Raw genomic sequence first — 27,924 nt, forward strand, 5'->3', positions numbered from 1 at the left:
CTGTACCTTGCAGTGCTGAAGATACAGTAGTTACACCTGTAGGTCAACTGGCTACTGAGTCTGCGTGGGTGTGTGATTTAGCCTTTTAGGACGACCAGAGACTGAGTTTACTGATAACATGTCTGCTGTGCGTTACATGACCACAGATCCCCATCTAGCCAATCACCAGTGGACTGTGTTAGTTTACCAGTAGTACTCAGCTTGGAAGAGATTCGCCTTTCTTGAGTTTTTTTGTGCTTTTCCGACAAAGCGGTCGCACATGAATCCGGGTGGTGCATGTGCAATGTAGATCTACATCATGTGACATGTATGATGTACTACCAACACTACACGGACTGCCGGGACTGGTACATGACTGCATGTACAGTGTGTACTTCACAGTGTAACGTGTTACTCGTGCAGACTGACAAGTCGTTTTGTGCGTGAACGTCCGCAGTTTCGTATGCGCTGCTTGTGAGTTGTGGTGATCAAGGCGATGACCAAAAAAAGAGTTACAGGTATGAATGATCGTGTAACAGGCCAGCCGGCCGGATCGTCTGGCCTGCGTGGTTTCGAAACCGCAGCACACATTGCTACACAAGAATGCGTTGCGTTTTACTGTGAAAGCGCAGTCTGTCCAAGACGTCCCGTGCCATGCATGAAACTACATTGTAACTATAACTGTTACTTTGAAAAGTGTATCGATATCACTGGAGCACTAGCTAGGTTACGCACTGTCCTGTAGTCTGTAGACTAGACGTGGATAGTTGACGTCTTTTCTCTTGCTCCCCGCCTAACGCTTAGATCTAGCATTGATTCACTGACAGTCGCTGCAAGTCATGCAAGATATCTCCGGGTTCAGCAGTACAGAACAGGCAGTACTGCATGGAACTGGCATGATTGCGTCTCATCCGTCTTGACTACGCACACTCATATTCTGTAGACTACTCTAAGTCTCTATGCTCCGCATCTACTATGTCTGTGATCTAGCTGACTGCCCGTTGACTCTTGTTGGTCTATTACTAGAGCGATGACAGTTTCGGAGCACGGACTGACATTGTGTTCGGTCAGCCTCAGACCAACCTTCCCACATCATCTTGAATGGCAGAGATGGGCGAAGTGACAGCCTGTCTGACACGCACACATGCCGTACATAGTCGCGCTAGTCCCATTCGCCTCATGACTAAGTCACTTGGTCAGTTTCGCCGACTGCCAACATGAATCACGCATCTTCACAACACAATGGCACGCTCTCGCACCGAACGCCAACCTCCTTTTCTTTAGGTATGCTCTCTCCAGGTGATTCCTTCAGGCACCAGCTGGCCGTGCGTGCGTGAAACGAGACCCCAAGCCGCGAATACAAAACTCCCTCGGCCCTCGATCTGTGTGTGGCTGCAACAAAGACTGAAAGGTCGGCTGTTGCCTGTGTAGATTTTCTTCCACACTACCACAGTTGGCAAGCAGAAGTGAGTGCAAAGGAGCAGATGCGTATCGGAAGCTCCAGGTGATAAGGCAAAACTACTGCGTGCCTGATTAGATGTAACACGTTTGCAGCACTGGTGTTGTTTCCTTCGAACACTTTTCACCGTTTACAGGTGAGAACTAGCAGAAGCCAGGCCAGTTTGCACCCGTGACCAGACCTCGCGGTTTCGAGTACACGCATCGACCGTGTACTCCCGAGCTGACCGCGGGAGCAGCTCATGCTCACCCAGCTAGATTATCGCCGGTTTGTGCGCTGTCCGACTGGTCTCCGGATGAAATTATCATCCTGGGCAGTCTCTCACACCGGACTGTAGTGTAGTAATTGCTCGGCCTGTGGACTCCCTGGAATCAGGCGCTTCAGGCGTTAGTTGGAGGTGAGAGTTTTGCTGGAAGTAGCTTGCTGGATCTGTGCTGTAGGAGCTGTCTGCACGGGTCGTTTGGGAGCCAGGTCGGCAGCAGTTGTGCCTGTAGTACCGGACGATGGAGAGTCCTCCGTCACGCTGAACCCACCGGTAAGCCGAGCGGAACGGCCAAGTAGCAGTTGTTACGGAGTCTAGTGTGACTGTGAGTGAAGGAGCCGCTCTGGAACTGTGCTGAGTTACGATGGATGTGTGTTGGAGGATCTTGCTGGCGACGCTTGTGGCTGTTTTCTGCAGCTATGTTTGCCGAGGTAAGGCAGGCACACGATCATTGTGTGTATTTCCGCGCCGCATCGAACGGTATGCATTATTGTCATACCGATACGATTACTCGGATTAGTAGTAACGTGTCGTGAGTTGTGATTTAGTGTCACTTCTCTGAATAAACGACTCCGCGCTTGGTGGAATATGTACACAATTACTTCGTTAGTATAGGAGTAAAAGAGAATAGCCAAAGTGTCACTGTGTGTCTCCACGTAACAATTACATGTACGTAGTTTAGAGAAAGGAAAGGAGTTGTTAGTACTGCGGCTGTAAGCATGGTAAGTGGTCGTCAATGTTGCGGTGTCTCTACATGCTCGATGCGACAAGCTTTTCTGATTCTGTGCTTGTGAAGTGGTTTGAGCATGTAGCAGAATGGCAGGGCTTGCATTGGCTCCTGAATGGTGTTGACTTTGTCGAGAGCTGGGTACAGTTATGTGGTTTCGTGTTGTAAATTGCTATCGCGATAAAGTTTGGGAAATTTCCGCACCCGTAGTTGTTTGAGTTCGACAACAGACGTGGATATGCATGTTCTTCGCATAACAAGCCAAGATAATACATACGGTACTTCTGGATCCGGACTCCTTCCCCTGACGTCGGCCTTTGTTGCATGAGGGTCGTTTGTGCTGTTCTTCTGGGCCGTTTCCTGATGTTTCGGGCAGGCTTGGTGGACACCTGTGACGTGTTATTGCGTGGATTGGGTCGCGCCTAAGACATAGCTAGTGTCGTGATCTGAACCTGGCTGGGTCATCACTCATTCTCTCGTCTTTGCAAAGCTGGCGACCAGGCACATGTTTTACTCCACAATGGCATAAATTTGTTGGCACACATGCGATACAACTGGGCCCTACATTCTGGAACTGAATGGAATCGTGCAAGCCTGATGCTGCAAACATGACCCTATAATTACTATAATGGGGTGCTGAAGGGAGGTGGATAAAGTGGGAACGCCCTGTCCATGTGGCCAACACATCTCCAGGGTGTAAAATAATAAAATTGTGCCAGACACCAATACCATGCTTGGAAGGGAGATAATTTGCGCTGCAATATCATCAAGGTGTTGGTGTCCATCCCTGCGATGTGTGCTTGAGGCAATCGTGTTGGCAAGAGGTCAGGTCAGGTTCATCCAGCACCCCCCCCCCCCCACACACACATACGAGTAAGCTGCCTCACCATTTGAAACGTGAATACTGAGCTGTGGTTCGGCTATCAATCTCAACAGAATCTTGACCTGTGTGTGTGTGTGGGGGGGGGGGGGGTACGTAGGAATGACATCAGTGGGCTAAGCTGTGCCTTCAGAGCCTCCATAATTATGTTGTGGAGCATAGCCCAGGAAAAACCGTGACAGAAAGAGATAAAATTGGTGACACTTGAAGAGCAAACAAAGACGTCGGGAGCGGACGAAGTGCTTTGAACATGGATTACTTCCCATACACAGACTAAGAGAGATCATGGAGAGATCATGGAGAGATCATGGAGAGATCATGGAGAGCTATCGTGTGGGCACTATTAGAGGGCGACTTAGAAACCTTTAAAATCTACTCAGTTGTAGTGAGGTATATTCTAACTGCGCTAATAGCCTATGACGTGTAGTGACATTCTGTAGACACGTAAGTTACCTGTGCAAGGGATATTGGCATAACATCTACATAACTGTATCTCTAGTTGGTCACGGGAGTTGAGTCGAAAACGCACTCACCCCATCTTGATTCGCCAAGTCTTGATTGTCTTCTACCGTGGACATAATTGCTGTGTTGAAGCAAAGGCAATTCATGTATGTGAATGTGGCGATTGGTGCTTGGTGGTGGACACTTGTGTGAATTGCATGCTCATTGCGTCTTTCTACTGGCGACCTGGCACTGCATCTGCTTGTGAATGTGCATGCGCTAGTGAGTGCTTGGGCCATAGTAAGGGGGGGGGGGGTGGAAGGATCGATATGCGCAATGTGATTTATTCGGCTATGCTACGAGTGTACTTTTACATGCCCATGGGCGACGGGTATGACATACTGCCTCTGGGCACCTGACATGTGTATGGACAATGTGGTGTCTACTGTGTGTGGTACGGAAACACACACACACGTTTAGGTTGGCAGTGATCAGGTGATCGGTGCCAGTACAGCACGGCATCTCCGTGGTATGTATGTACATAATTGTGTAACGCAGATTGAGTATTTCGCTCCTGCTCTTGTAGCAGTTGAGCACTCTCATGTGGGGTGGTGCCTTTGCTGTTTGCGTTATGCAGAGCTCACTGACTTTTCAGTTTGAGTACTCTGGCAAGGTACGTTCGGGCCTGGTTTAAATCTGGCTTTGGAAAATATATTGTTCATTGCCATCAGGTTCGGCCTTATTTTCTCCGTGCTGCGCTGATGAGTCCGCAAAGGACGAAACAGTTCTGTCCGCAGATTGAGCATGTATGTATGTATGTATGTATGTATGTATGTATGTATGTATGTGTGTATGTATGTATGTATGTATCACCCATAACAATATTGGTCGTAGGGGCATTGAATTGTCATTGGCAATAGAAGAAGCTACGTACACTCATAAACAAGCTGTCTATATTCGACGCGCTCAGCAGCAGCGAGAGGCAGAGAGAGAGAGAGAGAGAGAGAGAGAGAGAGAGAGAGAGAGAGAGAGAGAGAGAGAGAGAGAGAGACAGAGAGAGAGACAGAGAGAGAGACAGAGAGAGAGACAGAGAGAGAGAGAGAGAGAGAGAGAGAGCGAGACAGAGAGAGACAGAGAGAGAGAGAGAGAGAGGGAGAGAGAGAGAGAGAGAGAGAGAGAGAGAGACAGAGAAAGAAAGAGAGAGAGATAGATAGATAGATAGATAGATAGATAGAGAGAGAGAGAGAGAGAGAGAGAGAGAGAGAGAGAGAGAACTGCATGACATATTGGACCATTCCTTTTTATTTTATATTTTATACTGAAGTACACAGTCCAGCAGAGAACGGAATGGGAAGACAGAACCAAAGAGGAGACATAACAATACAGCGGGTAGCGGGAGGAGCGTGCTGGTGAATTCGGCCTACCTCCCCTGACCATGGGTCTCGGGATCCTTTAAATTCGTAAACCAGTGGCAATGCACATAAATAAAAGGAATACGCACACTATTAAACAGTAAAATGCTTTAAGCACATGTGCTGGATTATGCAGGCACTGGGTAGCGTCAGTGTTTCCGCTGCATGCCAGGCATTGATTTCCGGCACAGGTCTCGACTCTTTGAGCCTAGTCAAGTGATCTCTGACATGTCTATGTGCCCCCCCCCCCCCCCTGTACCTGTTTCTCTCAGCACAACCAGGAATCTGTAAAAACTGTTCTCCTGGGAGTGTGATCCACATCGGCAGCCTCGCACTCTGTCAGTAAGTATGGTGCGATATTCAGCTGTGGAGTTTAAAACGAATGTATGGGTACCTACATAATTCTAATAGTTCTCCCGGCACGATTTAGACAGAGTTGTGTTATGTACTCCTGGTGTTGATCTCAAAATCCTTTGCCAGTTGGAGAGCTTAATCCAGACCTACGTTATGCCATCGGTTGTGGGACACATACCCTCATCCAGGGGCGTAGCTGGTCCCCCTTTTAGGGGGGGGGGGGGGGGGGGGGGTGCACGGCCGCTTATGTGTAGTATGGCTGGTGCATGTCATTCATGGTCATTATGTGCATGCTGAACCTAGGTCGAAATTTTTAGGCCCAGTGGGGGGGGGGGGGGGTGCATGTGCGCCCCTTGCGGGCTACGCACCTGCTCATCCCTACCTTTAGGCACCGCATCTATTGCTGGGTCATTCCGGGTGTTAGCGACCGTCGTGAGTTCCGTTGGGAACGGAGACGAAGATTAATCTTCTTCCCCGTGGGTTCGGTATCAGACCTTACGCCATCTATTGGAGAAAAATAAAATGACTGCATCATTGTGATCATTTTGTATGCATAGATGATGATGGAATTGTAACTGGCATTGTAACTGTCAATTCTGGGACTGGCATAGTGCATACTGTTATTGGATTGGATTGTCCGTCTTCTACCCTGTTATCTTTTACAGGTGCCCAGCTGGGATTAGCGGAGAGTGCTGCAAGGAACTGCTCGCCAACTGCTCCGATCAGCCGTGCGACAACTATGGGCTCTGTAACCAGACCAGCACAGATCTTGTGGAATGCCACTGCCTGGCAGGTAATGTGTGCCAGCACTCCAGGCCTTTACCTCTGGATTTACTTCTGTATCAGTTCTTTCACTTCCAGCATGTACTAGGAGAGTTTGGATGGATTTCCAGCAATTTTGGATGGCCCACCTTGGTGAAGTACAATGTTGCATCTTCGCTTACAACTGATTGGTTGCCCGTGCATGCATGGGCTCCCCAGCAAGTTGGGCGCTCACCTGTGGATCAATTGTGTCTTGGGCTCAATGGGCAAAGCAAAGTGCTTCATGCCACTCTTCTGCTGATTTTCAGCGATTCCTGCTTTAGTAGCACCTCTCATCCACCCCGCACCGCCCCCACACATAATGTGAACATAGTAAAAAAAACAAAAGCAAAAAACACACTTCCACCAATTTTCGAATGTTGGCTAGGTACTAATCTAGGCTACGAAATTGGCCAGATCAGTTGTGAAGAGGGTGCTAGGTCGTGCCTACTTCGAAGTACAACTCAGTATGGTCTGTAGACCAGTGGACACTCTGGAAAGTTGAGTGGAAACCCATTGTTCAATGTACTCCAAAGGCTAGGTTGAGTATCAGGTTACCCATGTCACAGAAAGACGCACGACATCACAGCATACCTGCCAGTAGCTTTCGCTCCTTCCAGATCTGCTCCTGGCGAATATCAGGCCTCTGAAAGGAACACTGCCAACGCAATGCTGCTACAATCACTATACTCACCTGTGGGCAAGGGCTCATCTCTGATGTTGAATGCTTCTCTGTGCGGTTCCTACGCTCTGTGCAGGAACTAGTGGTGTGAGCTGCAGCATCAATGCGGACGACTGCGCAAGTAATCCGTGTCCAGGGAATGCCACGTGCAGAGACGGTATCAACAACTACACCTGCCAATGTAATCCGGGAATGACTGGTGAGTGTACCATTATGACCGAATGCAAGCGACGTTGCTGAAAAATATTCAAAAAAAATCACGGTCCGCGCTAGACTCGGCTGGAAGCCGACTTTTCCGCATCCGTAGGGACGCCACCCACCTCTGTGGATAATAGGTTGCTCAGCCCTTGCAAAAGTGCTCAATGCCACGAGGGCAGAACCTAAAACACAAGTTAGCACTGGAATTAGGCTGCATTAAGCTTTAACTCAACGTCTCATGGCTGTCCACCAATCCAACCTCAGACAACATGCTAACTTTCGGCATTCGGACAATAGGTACTTCAGGAACTACTAGTAAGCACTTTCTTCTTCAGTGTATTGTATCGGCAAAGCTTAGGGTAATGCAACGAAAGCCTTGTTCTTGTCCCTGCTGGTATTTTAAACTCATTGTTTTAAAACATTTCCACGGCGAGAGCCTTGTTGACCCAGATGTTATCATCAGTATAAGATCATGTGTACATGGTTTGTTCTCTCTGTTCCCTGCGACCCGTATGCAGGTATTCACTGCACTGAAATCGACCACTGCCATGGATTTGTGTGCCACAACAATGGCGTGTGCGTGGTCAACGGGACAATGCCGTATTGCCAATGCCTGCAAGAGTAAGCCATAGACTGTGTAGTAAACTAGTATCGCTGAGCTCACTATACCATTCACTCTACTGAGTATGCCTGAAATTTAACCGCGGCCAAAAGTGAACCACGAAAGCAGGCTATGGTCTAGTGTATGTTTTACATGAGCGAGTTTATGCATAGATTTTTCTTGATTTAATGGCTGCTTTATTGTTTGAGTATTGCATGAGTCGTGTTACTCTAAGCTACTAGTACTTGCGAATTAGTGTGCGTGTGTGTGTGTGTGTGTGTGTGTATGTAAATAGTGGCGGTCATTTAATGAGCCCTGCAAGCTGTTGAATGGTGTAATCCCAGCACACATTGCTATGTCTAACATGGCTGTTCGCTGTCATCGCTTCCGAGATGGGCATGCCGTTGTCTGAGTCTGAGTGTGTGTCTGATTATGCTGTGCTTCCGCAGTGTGTACTACGACGATATATGTCTGAATACAGACCCGTGCATGTCCACGCCGTGTCACCTTGATGCGACGTGCACGCCGGTGCATTCACGAATTGAACCGTACTACCTGTGCACGTGTCGGGCAGGTCTGACTGGCAGTACTTGCAATCAGGTAACTACTTAGCTCAGTAGCACTGCTATTCATGCAAACTTGACGCCCTCTTTCAAGCTCAGGTTTAGATGTATCCATAATGTAGAACGTGTGGTTAGTTTATTAGTATGAAACAAATGAAACAAATGAAACAAATGTAAAAGGACACTTGGATATGGCTCATTGGTATGAGGGAAAGATGCGAACGGGAAAAGTCCGAAGAAAAAACTGACTGTCACCACCACTGGATTTGAGTTATTAGTTATTCATTAAATGTACATGTATTTGTATCTTATGTAGGATCTGAATGAGTGCTTGAATGAGGAGCTGTGCCGCAACAATGGCACCTGCGTCAACAATCATGGTAGCTATAGCTGCTCCTGCAAGCCTGGCTTCACTGGCAGCCAGTGCGGAACTAACGTGGATAGATGTGCTTCGCAGCCGTGTGTACACGGTACTTGTCAGGATCAGACTGCTGCCTTCTCCTGTTCTTGTGCTGCCGGTTATACTGGTGAGTGATTTATGATCTCATCTACCTATCTCAAACTCTCTCACTTTCTCTCTCTATCCCCCCCCCCCCCCCTCTCTCTCTCCCTCTCTCTCTGCGCGTGTGACTACGGTTGATATCATAATAGCTATGTGATAAGTGATGCAGTGAAGAGTTTAGCTGTACTGTGTGCTTCCAAAGGAGTAAATTTGCTGCACGTTTTGATGCATTTCTCAAGTGCACTGTAGTGTGTACAGTGGTCCGAACTAGCAGTTGTGTTTCACTTATTCTAGCTCCATGGACCTGCAAGGTTTGGTGAAACGGCCAGCTTGCCTCTAATACTCACGCCTTCCACCCCTTCACCGCACCATGGTGCCCCTGAAGGTGGTAGCTGTGTTGAATTATTGTGCAGCTCCTGTAGGTCGTAGCGCTACATTCACCAGGAGGTGTGACTAAGGTGAAAGGTTATCATCTTGCTGCTGCCCTGCTAGATGCAGCCATTAGCTGTTGTTGACACTTTCGACGGGCGCAGCTGCTACATATGGCTTGTGTTGGCCGGTCTATGGGTCAGTTGTGTAATGTTACTGTGCACACTATGTGTAGTGTGTGTCTTCCTTTAGTCCCTGACCGTTGGTGACGTTTCAGTTTCCTGCTGTCGCTCCGCCGCTCTTCCTCCCTCGTGCTTCGTCAGTTCATCCGTGAACCGTCTTCTTCGTTGCTGCAAGTGAGCCAGCAAGCAAGGTCGCTCAGTGTTAGCCTGCTTCATGATGGTTTCCGTGTCCACCATTGTTTGTCCTCGCTCCGGGCAGAGGCAGCAGCCGCAGCAAATACCAGGCGCCACTGCCAGCAATGCCGTTCAGGCCGAGAAGCTTCGCTGGCAGGCCCGCCGTGCCTACATGGCCAGTGATTGGCACCGCCTGCGCGAGTGTGTGCTCAGCATTGTCCGGCTTCAACCGGGCCTGAACGTCGAGGAACGTTTCTACTTGGCTGTCAGCCAGGATAGCATCTGCCAGTCGTTGCTGGATTCGTACACCGATCTGTGTGCATTCGACAAGCGAAATGCTGATGGCGGTGCAGTGTTTCTGGAGAAGGACCTGAATCATGCGTATCGTGTGGAGGTTGCCAATGAGCTGAAAAAGATGTGCCAGGATTTGCTTGGCTTACTGCTGACTACTCTCTTGCCCTACTCCCTGGACATGGAGGCTAGAGTAGACTTTCTAAGGATTAAAGCCTCCCAGCACGTCTTCCTTGGATTGGTTAGCAAGGCAGATGAAGAGTTTGAGTGGGCTCGGCTATCCTTCACGTCGGCATGGCGCAAGGCTCAGGCACTTTCGGCGACCAGCGTGAGCCGTCTCACCACTGCTCGTAGCCTCTCTGAATTTCTCCTGACGCATCGCAAGCGGCCCGACCTGGCTTTGAGTGTAACGCTTGAAGCGCTGCGTTCCTACGACAACTCCTTGAAGATTCTGAATATCTACTTGCCCGAGCCGCTTCATCCGGTTTCCACGCATCTGGTTATGTGTATGCGTCATGATGCGGAACGCTGGGCCACGGCACGGGACCAGCGCCGTTTGTCACTCTCCTCCTTACGTTCAGTGGTGCGTTCCTTGAGTCGGCGGCGGGCAAAAAGGGCATCAGCGAGTTGATCTTTACCCTGGCCACATGGCATGACATCAGCGTGTTGATTGTTTCCCCGACTAGAAGTAGTTCAGTTCACGTCCTGACCTGCTCAGTTCCATACTCTTCATGTCCAGCTTAGTCAGTCCATGTGTTGTAAGAAGGTGAGGCAACACATGGAGTACACATGTTTCCTGCGCTGTATTGCCTTTTCGTTGCACTACACGTTTGCAGGGAATGTACACTGTAGCATGTACCCTTGTCACCCTCCCCCCCCTCCCCCCCCCCCATTCCTTCTTGGCTTCGACCCGTCCCATACCTGCCATACCTGCAACCTTGGTTCGAGCCTGACCCCACATGATCCCCCCTCTCCCTTTCCTTTGACCCACCTCGTACATGCACGCCTCTTCCAGCCCAACCCCACATTATTTTGTGTATTGCCAAGCACCGATGGCTGTATCCTTTCAAGAACTCGAATAGTACTTGCCTCAAGTCAGCGCAGCATTGTTGTCACAGTCCAGGCCTATTGTTCATGGTTGAATTCTACTATCCTGAAGTATGCTCTTTTCTGTTATGCATATCTAGTAGGAATGGGGCAAAGTCTTCAAATTTCAATCATACATTTTTCTGTAGACTGTATGTTTACAAACAGTCCATGGTAAAACTTGTGCTCATTTTCTGCAGTGGTGATTATGTGCATTATTTGGTACATTACAAGCTCTTTGCACTGAAACAATTGCTGTGTCTTGGATCAGTGTGCATATTCACTGTGAGCATACTGTACAAGTGACAAGCTGCCTGCGTCTGCCTCCACACCGCGTTAATATGTGCATAATAATTCTATGCTGTACAAACCCGCTATCAACTGTTTGTGTGTGCGCTGTGAGTGGTTTAGAAGAGTCTTACACCTCTTCAGGAGATATGACTCATATGAGCCACATCTGCCGGCTCATTCAGTGGATGAATGTCGTCAGCTATTCAGTTGAAAAACAAGAGAGTGTGTGTGTGTGTGTGTGTTTGTTTGTGTACTCAATATGTACCTAGGTGTGCACTGTGAGACATCCGTGAACGACTGTATCGAGAAGGGTTGTTACAACGGAGGAACGTGTGTGGACGTGCACAATAACTACACGTAAGGTTTTGAGTCTGCGCTGTCTTGCACTAGGCTAGAACACAACCCTCTGGCAGCTTAATTCGTTATTTCAGGCTCAGGAGCCCACCATTATGCGCAAGGGAATTCACCTATAGGTAGTCCTGCACCAACAAGAAAAGGATGAAAATCGTGTTGTAAATCCGTAATGGGCTTAGTCTGTATGCTGGTTTAGATGAGTTGTGAGCCACAGCAGTGCACTACATAGCGCGATTTAAAATAGTTCAACAAGCGATAAGCATAGTAGCTGGTTGTCTGCCACTTGATCAGGTGATGCCTGTTGAAGGTTCAAAGTTGGAAGGTCGTACTTGGTTTCGTGACGGCACTTTCAGACAAGTTCACTCCTTTTGTTGACGGATACTGTGTACGACTTGGATGAATGCGCGATCACCAATTTTCCTGCGAGGCGTAAATTGCACTTAACCAAAGGTGCAGTTTATGCCTTGCAACTTCGAGCCTTCAACAGGTATCACCTGATCGAGTGGCAGACAACCAGCTACTATGCTTATCATGTGTTGAACTATTCTTCACGCTATGTTGTGCACTGCTGTGGACCACACCTTTACTTTGTGGGTATGTAAACCAGCAACCATATTTCTCTCGTTACTGTTGTCTAATGATCGCCTCGTGCATGAAACTCTGAGTTACGACTCAATATCCATCTTTTCTTGTTGTAAGTAGCTCTGCCCTTTGGCATCAAGCACTCAATTTTTGACCTACCTGGAACCTTTCTCTTTTGTTGTTGTGTAGTTGTGCATCTACTTACACATCGTAAGTCAGTGGCTGAAGATCTGCTGTTGTTGTTGCTTTAGATTGTTGATGCTCGGATAGCCAGCATGCTTTTTTTTTGTGTAATTGTCTTAGCAAAGACATGTACTGGTATGTATGTGGAACATGGCCCTCTCACGCTGTTTCTCTCTCTCTCTCTCTCTCTCTCTCTCTCTCTCTCTCAGGTGTATCTGTGCGCTGGGATACACCGGGCCATTCTGCGCTGATGATGTCGATGAGTGTCTAGCAGCGCCCTGCCAGCGGAATGGCACGTGCGACAACTACCCGGGAGTCTACCGCTGCAAGTGTGTCAGTGGCTTCACTGGCAAGCATTGTTCTCGTGACGTGGACGAGTGCAGCACAACGTGAGTGTGCATTTGTCAAGAAATCCCGTATGCATGATCCATATTGGCTGCCATGACGTATATGTATTCAAGGAACCAAGGTGTGGTAGTTTCACATGAAGCAATCATTCAGGCTTAGTTGTCTATTGTTCGATTGTGGGTGTCATATGCCAGTTACTGGTAGTTAGACAGACTATTAACATCAGTCATCAATAATTTGGTGCTTTCATGTTCATTTCAAAATTGTACTTGTATTTTGTACTCCTGCAGTTTTCCTGTACCATTCACATGCAGGCACTGATTTCCCATCTCTAAACTTAGGTTGCAATGGTGAATGTCTTCGCATGGGTATATTTCATGTCCTGTATTGCTGTGTGTTGTCTATCATTTTATGTCTTGTATTCCTGTGTGTTGTCTGGCATCATGTCCTGTGGTAGTCCTTGCAAGCACAGCGGCGTGTGCAGTAACACGGTCGGATCCTACACGTGTGCTTGTCTGGCTGGTACCACCGGTGATGACTGTGCTGTGGACGTGAACGAATGCTCTTCATCACCGTGTCTCAACGGAGGCACGTGTCAGCAAAGAAACTGGACCGTGTCGATTACCAGTACATACCACTGTCTGTGTCCACCGCAATACACAGGTAGGGCGACTGGTTCAATCTGGACTAGTGCTGCATGGCTTCTCTCCAGGCGTGTCTCTGAGTACATGAATGCAGCTCTCACTGGGGATGTTTTTCTTTTTGCCTTTCCTCTCCACTCTCCCTTGCCCCCAATATCCTTCTTTACTTTGCCCCTTGCCCCTTGCCCTTTCTCCATTAACCTGTCCCCTGGAAAATCGTAACAGTATGTATACCCAGGTCTAGTGGGTATGTCAATTCAATGACGTCATGAGGAGACGATGCACATCCAGAGTCTAACACAGTGGACTTCGTCTCATAGTAGGTGTGATGTACCTTTTTGCCTCCACAGACTAGTAGGTGAACTGTATTCAGAGGGGCAGTTCTGCAGTGTTCATTCACTTATAACAACACCAGCATGTCACAGACAGTCCAACAAGATGATCCTATAGTAGCTACAAATTATATCTGTGTGATGTGCTTTAGAGTTGGAACAGGAACGTGGTGTGTGTGTGTGTGTGTGTGTGTGTGTGTGTGTGTGTGTGTGTGTGTGTGTGTGTGTGTGTGTGTGACCAGCACTGCACGCTTCTTCCGACGCCTTTTCAATACCGTACATTTCACTTAATTCGGTGGTACTGTGCCGGCCATGTGCAGGTACGCGTTGTGAAACTCTCTGGGATGACTGCTACGTTGATGCTACGCACACACATTGCCTGAATGGTGGCACGTGTCATGATCAGGTTGGGACATTCCGGTGTTCATGTCCTGCTGGCTACACTGGCGTTCATTGTGAGACGGATGTCGACGAATGTCTTCCGTCACCGTGTCTCAGCGGTGCGACATGCCACGACATGGTAAGACCTCGGTGGATCCACACTGCATCCGCGTGTGTGTGTGTATATGTGTGTGTGTGTGTGTGTGTGTGTGTGTATATGTGTGTGTGTATATGTGTGTGTGTGTGTCTCAGTTTAGGTCTGTCCAGAACTACACGTGTCTTTCTGCCTCCGTGAGCAACTTTGGCCTTGGGATTAGACACAGATATAATAGGCTGCATAGATGTCCATGTGGATTTGTTGTACAGTAACACTATACTTTAAACGTACTCCCCAGAGTGTTCAGGGAGACTGGACGCACGATGTAGAGCAGTTTTATGTGGCACTCATCTAGATTAGCTTCCACTGCATGTAGTCTGATGTTTTCAAGTGGCTTTCCTCCAAGTAGCTAGTTATCAAGAGCCTGCTTCAATGGTACACTATAGAATAATCACCGATAACGTGATGTTGGAAATTGCTGTTCGATTATGCTGTTGTTCTTGTCCTTTCCTGGTCCAGGTCAACGCATTCCAGTGCACATGCCCTGCTGGGTTCACCGGGTCGCAGTGCCAGAGCAGTGTCATAGACCATTGCCGTACAGCACCCTGTCCACACCATTCCAGCTGTACAGACACACCGAGTGGCTACACTTGCCAGTGTGCCAGCGGTTACACCGGCGTACAATGCCAGATTGACATCAACGAGTGTGCGTCACAGCCTTGCCGTAACGGTGGTCAGTGCAGCGACTTGCCTGGAGGTTTCAGTTGCTCCTGCACCGGAACACGTTACGCGGGCGATCGGTGCGAGATAAGCCTCTGCGACCGGCACTGCACCGCGGACAACACAAACAAGTGCATAGCGGACACGGCAATTCCAAATGGTGTCCGCTGCCAGTGCCTGTCGGGCTACACGGGGTCGTCATGTGACAAGGAAACGGACGAATGCAAGCCCGACCCGTGTCACAATGGCGCTGTCTGTGAGGACAAGGCCAATGACTTTAAGTGCAAGTGTGCACCGGGATTCATGGGAAAGATGTAAGTAGTCATGTAGTGCACCGGTCAGCTGCTTGCTACTATCTCCTCTGTGTGAGCAAAAGTCTGGCCATCAGGGTTTTGTGTATTGGAATGATTTTGAGATACATGTGCAGAGGGATTTGATATACCTGTATTGAAGCTGCTACTATCTCTTCTGTGGGCATCTGATAGTCATAAGGGTTTAGTGTTTTGGAATGATTTTGAGATACACCTGTACGGAAGAGTTAGATAGACCTGTATGGAAATGTACTTGTGAACACCTCCATTCCCTGTTATATACAAGTATACGATATCTTGTATATAGCTATCCGTCACTGCAGCAACGGCATCCCGGTACATGTCAGGATTAGTGCGCATGCGCAAGGAGTCAGGTTGGTTCTTGTTCATGGAGTAAGAGTTTGGAAATGTACCTTGATTGAGATTCCCTTGTTGTGTCTTTGGAAAGACATAAAATTCCCCGAACAGGCTCTGAGCTGCACGAAAGCCTGTTCCGGGAATGGAGGTGTTAACAAGCGGAAAGAAAGCGTTACAGTGGAGTCGGAGAGTATTAAGGAATTGTATTGAAATGATTGTGATATACCGGCTGTTAGTAATAATAGTAGTACTGAGTGCAATGCATTTGCTAGCCTGTATCAAGCTGATACCAGTGTTACACGCACTTGGATGTTGTGTCGGTGTTTCAGGTGTGATGTCGACGAGGACGAGTGTGCACTGCTGCGTCCCGCGTGCGTTGTCGGCTCCTGCAACAACCACCACGGTTCCTACAGCTGCATGTGCCCGGACGGATTCAGCGGCTCACGCTGTGAGAACAATCTGGACAACTGTGCTGCGGCGGTGGCAGCAGTGACAACGTCCGTACTGTGTCAAAACGGCGGAAGCTGTATTGACGGCGCTGACCATCATACCTGCATCTGCTCGGCTGGCTTCATCGGTGACGAGTGTGAGAAGCGAAACGAGACGGTTTCCGGTAAGCCCACTTCGCCATGGTTAACGCATGTCCCTGTTCAGGTGTGTCGCACATTTGCTGTCTGGATATTAGCAACAAGCATCATAATGGATGCATGCTTGGAATAGTCATTCGATTTTTGTGGGATACTGCTCAGCTCAGTGTCAAGTCAGTCGGCAGGAAGCGCGAACTCCGACGTTTGGAGCAGACACTTTCTTCACTACTCAGCTCATTCAAGCAAAACATCTCTTACCCCTTGCCCTCCAATGGTCAGACTTGACTGTATCTTTCAGATCTTTATCCTTTATTTCAAGTCTTGGAAGGTCCTTTAGTTAGGCGTAGCATTTACCTAGTGAGGGATCACCAATTCAGCGTTTTACTGAAACAATGTTGAGTTACGAAGAAAGCTGCATAATTATGTAATGGTTCGCTGTGTTGTCTGATGTATGCGTGCTTGGTATTACAGCTAACAGTATCTGCCCAAGCAGCTGCAAGTCATACTCGGATAACTATTGCGACGTAAGTCTTCCCATTGCACTGTGTGTGTGTGTGTGTGTGTGTGTGTGTGTGTGTGTGTGTGTGTGTGTGTGTGTGTGTGTGTGTGTGTGTGTGTGTGTGTGTGTGTGCATGTGCGTGCGTGTGTGTATGTATGTATGTGTGTGTGTGTTTGTTTGTGTGAGTATGCGTGCGTGCTTCCAAGTATATGTATATCACAGTACCATTAACACAGTACCATGGCCACCGGTCTCCTGCATGGTACTGTTTACACACCATTCTGCAGATCATGTGTGCGGCAAGTAGGCCACACATCCCGTACTCTGCACTGCGCTTTTGGAAATGGTCCCTTCATGCTATAGTGTGAGTCAACCAACAATTCATTGAACTGTTTTGAAACAGTTGCGTCGGGATAGGTTTGATATTTCTTCCCTCACATGGAGATGTGTAGACAGCACTGGTGATGTGTTTTCTGACTCTGTTTGCTTGTTATAATAGCACTATGACAGTTTTCTAAGGAGTCTTGTAGCACTTTGTGTGTGCGGTTTCACTTCTATTTCTGGCTCATTGATGATCCTTTGCTTGTCTCTGCTACATGCAGCAAGCATGCAACAGGGCAGCTTGCTCGTGGGACCGTATGGATTGCTCCCTGCACTTCAATCCCTGGCTGCAGTGCGCCCATGTAGCAACCTCTGATGGCAAGAAGTGCTGGGAAGTGTTCGAAGACGGAGTATGCAATCAAGAGTGTAACTGCGATGTGTGCAATTTCGACGGAAGAGACTGTGAAGCCATGGAGCGGACATGCAAGTAAGAATATGATTCCTAAGTGTCTTTAGTCGTTATGTCAAAGGCAAGGATGCATACAGGCACCAGCTTTGCCTCACTTTTCTGTAGACAAACATTTCTCCAGCGTTCCGCTTTGATTTTTGGGAAATGCATGATTCTTCATGTCACTGCTCTCTACGTTCCTTGCATGCCACATTCATTCACTTTGATGATGATTTTGATATGCTTTCTGCAGTGATTTATCCACATGCGAGAATGACTTCAACAATGAGAAGTGCAACGAAAACTGCAATTCTCTGGCCTGTGGCTGGGATGGTGGCGATTGTGTCGATGCAACAATACTGGTAAGATGCTGCTGTAATCGCCGATGTTGGTTTGATTTCCGGTGTGTGTGTGTGTGTGTGTGTGCGCGTGCGCGCGTGCGTGTGTTGTAGCACTTTGTGTGTGAGGTTTCACCGTCATTCCCTGCTGCCAGTTTGCCTGTTTTCCGTGTACTAACGTTAGAATGTGTGGACGAGCCTGTTTGAGCAGCACTAACTTGCTTGAAGGAAGACTTATAGTTCACCTGTGTGTGGCATCTGTGTTTCATGCAGTTGGAAGGAGAGCTTTGGATGATAGTGGATGTTGATGTCAAGCACTTCACCCGAGAGTTTGCCCAGTCGCTGCGCTACAACTTCAGCAAGTTGCTGCGTGGTATCGTTGTCATCGAGGCAAACGTATCTGTCGACGGCAAGGCTGTAGAGGAGATGGTGAATGAGGTGAGACCGGCGCTTCGGGATCTCACAGGATTCCACAGAAAGTCATAGCATGCAGTATTAGGTCATTTCCAGGTGTATAATAGTGACTTCAGCCTTGGCTTTGGGTTCTTTTGAAAGGCAAGGAACAGTGCAACCCTAGGACCTCAACTACTGGACTGTGAACTGGCTCAGAGCACTGGACTGGGAACGGGATGGTGTTGTGTTGCGGAGCACTAGCATGTTCATAATTCCGGATGCCATTGGACACCGAATCATCGGAATCATCATGCACACACATGCCTAACTCAGAGTGATAGCTGCAAGTAGAGTGAGACTGTTTGCTCCCTGCTCATGATGATCGTCAATTGTACTCACTGTAGTAAAGCTTTGTGGCTATACGTACGTACATATTTCGCTCCTGCTCTTGTAGCAGTTGAGCACTCTTGCGTGGGGTAGTGCCTTTGCTGATTGCGTTATGCAGAGCTCACTGACTTGTCAGTTTGAGCACTCTGGCAAGGTACGTTCGGGCCTGATCGGAAATTTTTATTTCCATTGCTTTCAGGTTCGGCCTCATTTTCTCTGTGCTGCGCTGATGAGTTCAAAAAGAACGAAACAGCATGCTGTCCGCAGATTGAGTATTTCGCTCCTGCTCTTGTAGCAGTTGAGCACTCTTGCGTGGGGTAGTGCCTTTGCTGATTGCGTTATGCAGAGCTCACTGACTTGTCAGTTTGAGCACTCTGGCAAGGTACGTTCGGGCCTGATCGGAAATTTTTATTTCCATTGCTTTCAGGTTCGGCCTCATTTTCTCTGTGCTGCGCTGATGAGTTCAAAAAGAACGAAACAGCATGCTGTCCGCAGATTGAGTATTTCGCTCCTGCTCTTGTAGCAGTTGAGCACTCTTGCGTGGGGTAGTGCCTTTGCTGATTGCGTTATGCAGAGCTCACTGACTTGTCAGTTTGAGCACTCTGGCAAGGTACGTTCGGGCCTGATCGGAAATTTTTATTTCCATTGCTTTCAGGTTCGGCCTCATTTTCTCTGTGCTGCGCTGATGAGTTCAAAAAGAACGAAACAGCATGCTGTCCGCAGATTGAGTACATACATGTATGTGTGTATGTGTGTTTCTGTTTTCCGCGCTGTGTTGGTGCCTAGCTAATGTCCTCGGCTGTAGAATCTGGATCACGCTCAAAACGAAGCAAACAACAGACCAATCTGCTGGCGCGTTACTCTGGAAGGAACTTGTAAGTGTTTGTGTTTGCTGGTTACGCCCTCTTGATGTGTTCTCGGAGATGAGTAAGCACATCTTTGCGTGTGCTTATAATATTACCGACGCGCGCGCACGCGCGCTTGTGTGTGTCTATTCATGTGTGCGTTTGTCTATGTGTGTGTAAGTGCATAATTATGTGTGTGTGTGCCCATTCATGTGTGTGTATACTTGATTTGGTGCATGGATGTGCAAGCATGCGGGTCAATAGCACTTGTGTGGCTTGGCAGATTATCCAGCCATTTGAACCACCAGGGCACTGGTTTAGTCTGATGCATGCATCTGTTTTGTTCTATTATTCTTTGTGTGTGTCCACAGTACCAATGTCAGCATGACACTCAACGTTGCCCCGTGCAAGGCTGACCCGTCCACCAAGGACACGTGTTTCATTGATGTCCGGGAGGTAAGGACTAAGCCGCAGCTGCGATACTAGTGGGCACTTCATTCATCCAGCTTGTCACATGACCAAATCTGCGTAGAATCTGTGCTTGGCACATGGACTGCTGATGCATATGATTATGGTCTGGATCATGACTGTGTCCTTTGGATTCAGGGATTAAACTGTGCTTGGAACATGGCTATCCCATCTAATATATGTGAAGCATCTCTGTTAGATTGAAACAAGGAAAACCGTGGGGCACAAGTTATGCGTTAGAGTCCACCAACTAAACCAAGTTTTGAACAGCCAGACATGCACAAGATAGCACCAGACTGACAAGGAGTACTGAGACATTCCACGGCAAGGAAGTGAGCTTGAGGACTGCTCGATAGCGCTAACCAACGGCCTTCCAACTTGCATGGAAGGTTCATGGATATTAGTGATTAATTCCAATCTTAGTAATTACATCTCTGTTAGGTTATAATTTGGCTGGAAGGTTAGGATCCAGACTACAGAGGAAGTGCAATGTCAGTGTACCTGACCACCAGTATAGCTGATGTACAAGTAGCACATGTACTCATGTATGTTTGTGTGCATGCATATAACATGTGTGCGTGTGTATGTGTGCGTGTGTGTGCGCGCACGTGCGTGCGTATGTATGTCGGTGTATGCTGTACAGGTGGCTAGTTTTGTCTCTGCAACAGCTCAAGTATCTAAACTGGGCAGTGATGAACACATCATCTCCGTTGGAGGTAAGTCATGTGACAACACTGCTCTTGAGTCATGTGACAACACTGCTCTTGAGTCATGTGACCACACTGCTCTTGATGTGCATGGTAGGCTGACAAGTCTTGTGTGCACTGCATTGGACAACCTGTTGTTCTATGTTCATGTACATGCAGTGTGGCATGTGTGAGTTTTTGTACTGTACAGAGACAACCTCTTGAATAAAGTAGCGCCGCATTGCTATTTGCTATTTGCTATTTTATTCATGAGGTTGCATTTCTTTGACCAGTACTGTAAACTCCGCTGATAATTTGCTTCATGGGATTGATTTCCTTCAGCTGCAACCAGCAAGACCAACACACCAGAGAAGGAACCAGGATGGATGGAGCACTTATACAAGTACGGTTTACCAGGAATTGGCACCGTGCTACTGGTGGGGGTGGCTGCGACCGTCGTGTTTAAGCGCAAGAAGCGGCTCCGAGCCCGCACCGTCAAGATCTTCCCGGAGCCAAGCCGTAAGCGGGCCTCTTCGGGTCGCAAGTCTCCAGCCGGTGCTAGTGCCTGTGGCCAGGATTCAAGCATGGAGATGAAGTGAGTAAAATGTAGATATCCAGTTGTACCCAGCACCGTTATGCAATCCTTGACTATATGAAAACAGTATCTGGACCATGATTATCCAACCCTGCCTTTCCACCTACCGGTTATCCACACACACGACTATTGGAATACAGTATGCAGTAGAGGTACTACATGTACCACAAAGGAGAACACAAAAGTCTGTCCCCGGGGAAAATTGCGATTCCGCGGCCGCGTTTTTTTCCGCGTTTTTTGCGATTTTTTAAAAGACCGCGTTTTCCGCGATTTTCCCGCGTTTTTTGAACTTTTTTGTTGCACCACACGTACACACAGTGCACTGTTCGGTCAGCAACGTCTCATCGTGGCGGCTTTTTACTCAAATATGACCAGTGCTTACACCAGAGACTTGTAACTGATTGATTTCACTACATACTCACTGAAAATTGCCGCACATCAATATTATTCACCGCATATTTACCGCATATTTACCGCAAATTCACCGCAAATTATGCCATATTATGCCGCGTTTTCCCCCGCGTTTTTTTGCGATTTTTTCCGCAATTTTCCCCGGGGACAGAAAAGTGTACTCGGGATCAGGAGTACTTCTTATCCAAACCGTGATTCATGGTCTACACAATCTTGGGCAATGCACCGACGCCCCGGACAATGTGCACCTAGAGTATTGCACCTGAACTGGCAAGCAGCCATCGACGCCCTATGAAACGGTTTAGACCAGTGCCTCACTAGCAGTCGTCCCTCCCCCTTTACCACAATGTGATGTTATCTTTCACTCTGCTTCTTTCACGACCATCTACCCATTGTCGTCACTATTATTCATTTCCCCTCCTCCTCCCCTCCTCACGCTTTTACTGCATTATGCATATTCGGGAATATAGTAAAAAAATAAAAAAATAAAAAAATCTGAATGCTGTCGCAATGTTAGAATAGTGTTTTTTTTGCTTTCCATCTTGTTCTTACCCTACTTTGTTGAGAGGTGTAACCTTTACTCACCAGATAAAGCTTTCTACCCAAATTGTCACTGGGACTCTTGCATTTACAATCCTTCTTGATTCAACCACTCACAAGTATACAAGAGATCCACAACTTCCAAATTTTGCCATAGGGAAGTTCCCTGCAATGATAGTAACAGCAATTGTAAACTGCAACATGCTAAGCCAGCGACAGAAATTAATTGTGGACTAAATTACTTGCCCTGCCCTTGCTTGATCTTTGACCACAAACCCTTTAGTTGCTCTATTTCAAAATTTGTGTGAAAACATGCTGCTCATAGCAAAAGAATCATAATTATGATAATCAGAGATGGATCCACGCTATCTTGAAACAAGCCAAGAAATGTGCTGTGAAATATCAATTAAAATCAGGATACCGACCGACCACCTTACCTGAAAAGTTACTTATATAGCCTATCCTGGCTCTGAACTTCACACCTGAAATGATTGGTCAACTGCCTTTGCCCAATGAGAGTTCAGTGAGTGTTTGAGTGATGTGTTTGCAAGCCGAGAATAAGCAGAGAATATTCTAAAAGCGCGTGTGTGCGTTCATTTGCTGCATGTGTGCTTTACAGGGATCCGAAGTCTCCCAAACCCATCAAGGAAGGTGCGTGGATGACGGAGAGCAACACGGAGCCCATCAGCATGCACCCTGGTCTCGTTCACTACCGTATCAACAAGCCGAGCGGCGCTGGCGGTCGACGCGTGTCTCCAGTCGGTATGAGTGGCGATGGCGCTGACACTGCTATTAGCAGTTCCCAGCACTCACTCAGACACACTGGTGGTCAGACAAGCTCAGGTGGCAACACTATGGGGGATCCTATGACGATAATCGGCAAGCCGCCGACAACGTCACTAGCCAATTGGAGTACGCTACACAAGCAAGCGGCCAGTGGCGGCGGTGTAGGTGGCCACTTGTCAGGACCCATACTCACACCGCCCAGCGACACCAGCAGCGAGGATCTGGACCGCGTGCTGTCCAACGTCAACTCGCGCGGCCCGGACGGCATCACGCCTCTGATGCTGGCTGCTTGCAATCCAAGCCAGTACGCCGACATGAAGCCGCACCACGCCCATCGCATGATGCCACCTCAGTCCCATCTGCCCCCGGGCATGGGAAACCCGTTGGACCCGCATGGCATCATGTTTGCCAACCCGATGGCGATGACAGCAATGACGACGGCACACTCCGAACTCTTCTACGGCATGGGCCCGGCGGCACCAGAAAGCTTCCTGCAGAGACTGCTGACCATGGGTGCCGACTGCAACGCCAGGACGTACTCGATGCAAGAGACGGCTCTTCACCTGGCGGCCCGCTGCGGTGTGGCAGATAATGTCAACGTGCTTCTCCACTACGGCGCTGATCCAAACGCAGTAGATAAATACGGTGCCAGCCCACTGCACGCTGCTGTGTCGGCCGGGGCTACGGCTGTTGTTCAGGTTAGCTACAATGGAAAATAGAACACAAACCAGAATACAGAAATACTGCCTCGACATGATTCCAACGAAAAAGAACTCTAATAATGCACGTGTTCTGTATCAAGAACATCCCCGGGATATGAGAACATTCTACATTCTGAACTTAATTGTCCTATGGAACTTGTGACGGTCTTGACAAAGGAACCTCTCAAAAGGCGGAAGAGACCAAAGTAGATTGGTTTCAGGTCCTTATCATGATTATTAACTGAATGCACGTGGACAGTATTCATTGTATGAACAGTGGACAGGTGGCATTATGTGATCCATAGGCGCAGTGGTCAACTGGTCTGGAACCAACATGACTGCATTGTTATGTGGTCGATGTGCAGCAGCTCTACATGAGGTGCATCAATCAAACACTATTTTTCATGTTTGCGTGTTGCACCCATGCTCCTTTCCCTTACGTCCAGGTACTCCTGGGTCATGAAGCCACCAACATGGATATCCAAGCAGAAGACGGCACCACTGCCCTTATGGTGGCTGCGCGCAGTGCCGACGAAGTTGAACTGAATGCGATCACGGATCTCCTTCTCAGGCATACCAAGCCACCTCATCAATCTATCAACGCCATTGACAATGAAGGTAAGCTATCAATTCCCCTTAGTCGAAACTCAGATTTTGAAATGCACACCCAGTTGCAGCAACACAAAACATACATACTTGCCCATATGTATCATGAATAACAGGGCATGTTGCACCCAGTACAAGACTGAGCCCATTTTTTAGTGAGGAATTATTTTCAGAGTAGAGGTATGGTGGCTCTTACATTTTTTACTTCCGCTCTGTTCTCTCGTTTCGGTGGCCAGGTCGTACTGCCCTTCACTGGGCAGCAGCAGTTGACAACGAGAGTGCAACAAGACTTCTGCTCAAGTATGGAGCACAGAAGGATGCACAGAACCACAAGGTATGTCTATCGCGGCATATCATGGACTGCAATCATAGATTTGATAAGTGAATCAGTGCAAAAAAATAATACAACTTGCACATGCATATACATGCTTTCCTCCTGTCGGAAAACATAAACACATTCCTAACATCCTAACTCATCTCACTGCTGGGATTCATTGTGTGTGTGTGTGTGTGTGTGTGTGTCAGCTAGTTCGGTTGGTGGGTACACTTATGCCTGATTGTGTTGGGTCTGTTGCCAACGGGCTCGGCTACTTGAAGGTGTAATGTTGTACCTGCCACCTTTGTTGGTTCCAGGGTTCATATACTTTCTATTTGAAGTATACATACCTGTTAACCATGGACTGCTTCTGGCTAGATTAACTCTTGTGTAATCAATGGTGCTAGTGAAGCTAATATCAGATCCACTCTGATTTAGCCACCCACACTAGTAGCACGTATTACCTTCACTGGGGGCAGGGGTAACTGCAGTTGGATCCCAGGACGGATACCCTGATGCCGTCAATCCTTTTTCTGCACCTTGTCCTCACCCACTTACTGAGGTGTGGTAAGCCCATAAGTGGGATCATTTTCAAGTCCACCCAGAGTTTTGGGGATTTCAGGGGGTGTCGGCCGTTGGGCGGTTCAATAGCCAATTGAGTCATCTTTCCAAGATTCCTTTTGAGTCTCTCTCCCCTCTCCCGGGGAGACCCACGTGACCAGTTTTGGCAGTGTGCAACAAGTACAACAAGTACAAGTGTGTGTGTGTGTGTGCGCGTGCGTGTGTGTGCATGTGTTCCTGTCTACCTCACACAGGGTGAAACACCATTATACATGGCAGCGCAAGACGGCTCACCTGCAACGGCCAGAGTCCTGCTTGAGAACTTTGCTAGTCGCAACATCCTGGACAACATGGAACAGTCTCCGCTGGATATTGCACGCAAGTTGCATGCCCGTCAGGACATCATCCAATTGCTGGAGAACATGTCAATCGGGACGGTTGCTATGGCACATGCAAATGCCGCCGTCACCGCCGCTGCTATGCCCACGTCGGTTGCTGCAGCTGCGGAGTATGCCGCTCGCTTTGCACCGACCAGCAACTTCAGCATGATGATGGCGGCCAACGCGGCTGCGTCCGCTGCACAGGAAGCTGTCTCCTCCTGCCAGTCTCCATCGGAGCAGTTCTCCAAGCCAACACCACCGATACCGATGCAGCAACGGCCAGAGTTCAAACGTTCACTCTCGACTTCCGGCCAGGCAATGTCCGGAGGAATGGCGTTCCACTCGGCTAACATAGGCCATGCGTCAAGAGGCCAGCAGTCGGCCAAGGCCTTCCAGCCTCACCCTCCACCTCGTCAACACTCCCTGCTGCAGAAGCAGATACGCAATTCACCGCCACCCAATAGTATTGGTGCGAGTGCACCTGCATCGTCGCAGCTCAGGAGAAACGTGACGTCGTCTGCTGCGGCTGCCCATCTCACGGACTTGCAGCACCAAAAGCAGCAGCAGCAGCAGCACCAAAAGCAGCAGGTACTGTCACACTCGCACACCGCCGGTAGTAACACTCTGCACTACCTGCAAGCGAATAAGATATCCTGCCGGCGGTCACCTGACAGTCAGGACAGTAGCAAGAGCAGTCACGGTAGCAACATGCAGCAAAACTTGAGCCCCGCGCCCGGCAGTGAAGCTTCCCATGGCAAGCTGCTGCATCCACGGCATGCATCCGTGTCTGGGTCGTCCGGTACAGAATCTTTGTCGCCACCAGCCCAGCACTCACCACAGAGTTCCATCACAAGCCCGAGAAGCGCTGGCTCTGGGTCTGTGAGTCCTAAGTCGCACTCGGATGCGTCCAGTCAACAGCAGAGGAACCTTCAGGACCTTGCTCATCTCCGCCATGTGCAGCAGCAACGCCTGCAACAGAAACAGAAACAACAAGTTATGTTGGAATGCAGGCGACAGCAGCAGGAAGGCCTGATGGCCATGTGGCATCAACAGCAGCAGCAGCAACAGCAGCAACAACAGCAGCAGCAGCAACAACAACAACAGCAGCAGCAGCAGCAACAACACCACCAGCAGCAAGTTGCCTCCCTAGCTAACCGCTCTGGCATGCACGGTGACAAAATTGACCCATCCTTGCCGTTGTGCAGCGAGTCGAATGACCCCATGCGACTGGACAGTCAGTTGTATCAGCAACTTAGTACTGCGGCTGCTGGACTGCCTGCACTTGATGGCAACGTGGATGCTGGGCTTTTGCAGGAGTTGGAGAATAGTGACATGATGGCTAACTTTCTACCTGCGTACCCACAGGTCGGCATGGCCGCCGCGCAAGACCTGATGAAGATGGAGCAGCAGCTTCTGCTGCCCCTGCCCGAGGAAAGTGCATCTATTCCCGGTGCAACTGTTGCAGCAAGTTCACAGCCGTTTGCAGCTCCGTTCAGTGTCGCTGATTCGTATAATGTGGCAGCAGGTATGAATAGCATGATCATGCAGCAGCAACAACAGCAGCAGCAAACACACCACTCTGCGTCCGACTCCGGCACTAGCACCGACCACGGGCACCTGCTATCTAGCGATAGCTCGCATCACTCTCCCGCTGCATCTTCCTCGTCACCATGGCGATCCCTGTCGCCGCAGACAGCCTTCTCGGACAGTGGCGGGAGCAGCTCCACAAGCCCACCGCAGTCCGATGACAGCCTGAAAACGCACTGGACGCAGCCGGACTCCGCGCTCGGTCCCTCCGCTCGCCATAGAGCACCTGCAATTGGAGCAGAGGCATCTAAGCTGACTCACAACCAGCAAATGCAGCATGCAGCAGCACCACAGGTGCCCTTGCACAAGAATCATTAGTGAAATGAGAGAGACATAGAAATGTAGATGCTCTGACTGGCCCAATGTTGGCCTATATCTTACCTTGAAGATTTTGGTATGAATGAGAACTTCAACTGGTGCATGCAAACCCAAACCCGAGCCAACACACATCGGCCAAAAACAATCGGTACGACATTGTAGTGTTTTCCACTTTTCCCACTATTACGGATTCTTGACCGCAATGAACTCATTCTAAGTGTTTTGATGTAACAAACATGTCTTCATGTCATTGTTTTCACCATACAGTAGCTTCTTTTTCTGATCTATTCTGGCCTTAGAACACTCATATCAATTATTAACTGCTTCAGTACACACAGCTATCTCACCCATCATTTCTCACCCATCATTGTCAATATCTATGCTTAGTTTGTTTGCCCGTTGATTGGAAATGGCTATATTCCGCGCATGCTCCGCTCAGTGAAAGATTCCTTGTTCCTCATCGTTCAGCTACGCATATGACCGCGTCACTTTACGAGCGTACATTGTCCTCACCATGCACTGGTATACAGTGTTGCACTGCTTGCGCAATCAGTGTGTACCATGCTTGCGCAATCAGTGTACCATGCTTGA

General features: G+C 48.6%; 1 protein-coding gene across 1 annotated transcript; it reads left to right on the plus strand.

The window, feature by feature from the left end:
* The first annotated feature begins 1,292 nt into the window (after positions 1 to 1,292).
* LOC135822456 (neurogenic locus Notch protein-like) lies at positions 1,293 to 27,808 on the plus strand. The gene is made up of 25 exons (XM_065335227.1): positions 1,293 to 2,131; positions 5,433 to 5,502; positions 6,180 to 6,307; positions 7,074 to 7,196; positions 7,714 to 7,816; positions 8,246 to 8,396; positions 8,676 to 8,886; positions 11,524 to 11,611; positions 12,583 to 12,762; positions 13,179 to 13,384; positions 14,015 to 14,214; positions 14,692 to 15,206; positions 15,890 to 16,173; positions 16,619 to 16,671; positions 17,249 to 17,454; positions 17,669 to 17,777; positions 18,027 to 18,191; positions 19,320 to 19,408; positions 19,750 to 19,834; positions 20,490 to 20,562; positions 20,875 to 21,127; positions 22,698 to 23,562; positions 24,012 to 24,183; positions 24,408 to 24,505; positions 25,303 to 27,808. The coding sequence occupies exons 1-25, from the start codon at positions 2,065 to 2,067 to the stop codon at positions 27,331 to 27,333; spliced, it is 6,525 nt and encodes a 2,174-aa protein (XP_065191299.1). The 5' UTR covers positions 1,293 to 2,064; the 3' UTR covers positions 27,334 to 27,808.
* Positions 27,809 to 27,924: the final 116 nt, after the last annotated feature.

This window comes from Sycon ciliatum, chromosome 8, assembly GCF_964019385.1.
Source record: "Sycon ciliatum chromosome 8, ocSycCili1.1, whole genome shotgun sequence".
Taxonomy (NCBI): domain Eukaryota; kingdom Metazoa; phylum Porifera; class Calcarea; order Leucosolenida; family Sycettidae; genus Sycon; species Sycon ciliatum.

What these genes read in the sequence shown, in the direction of transcription:
- LOC135822456 (XM_065335227.1), top strand. Translation starts at nt 2,065, where the DNA reads ATGGATGTGTGTTGGAGGATCTTGCTGGCGACGCTTGTGGCTGTTTTC. An exon ending in CGTTACTCTGGAAGGAACTT is followed by an intron (nt 19,409 to 19,749) that starts GTAAGTGTTTGT and finishes GTGTGTCCACAG; the next exon opens with TACCAATGTCAGCATGACAC. An exon ending in AGGATGCACAGAACCACAAG is followed by an intron (nt 24,506 to 25,302) that starts GTATGTCTATCG and finishes TACCTCACACAG; the next exon opens with GGTGAAACACCATTATACAT.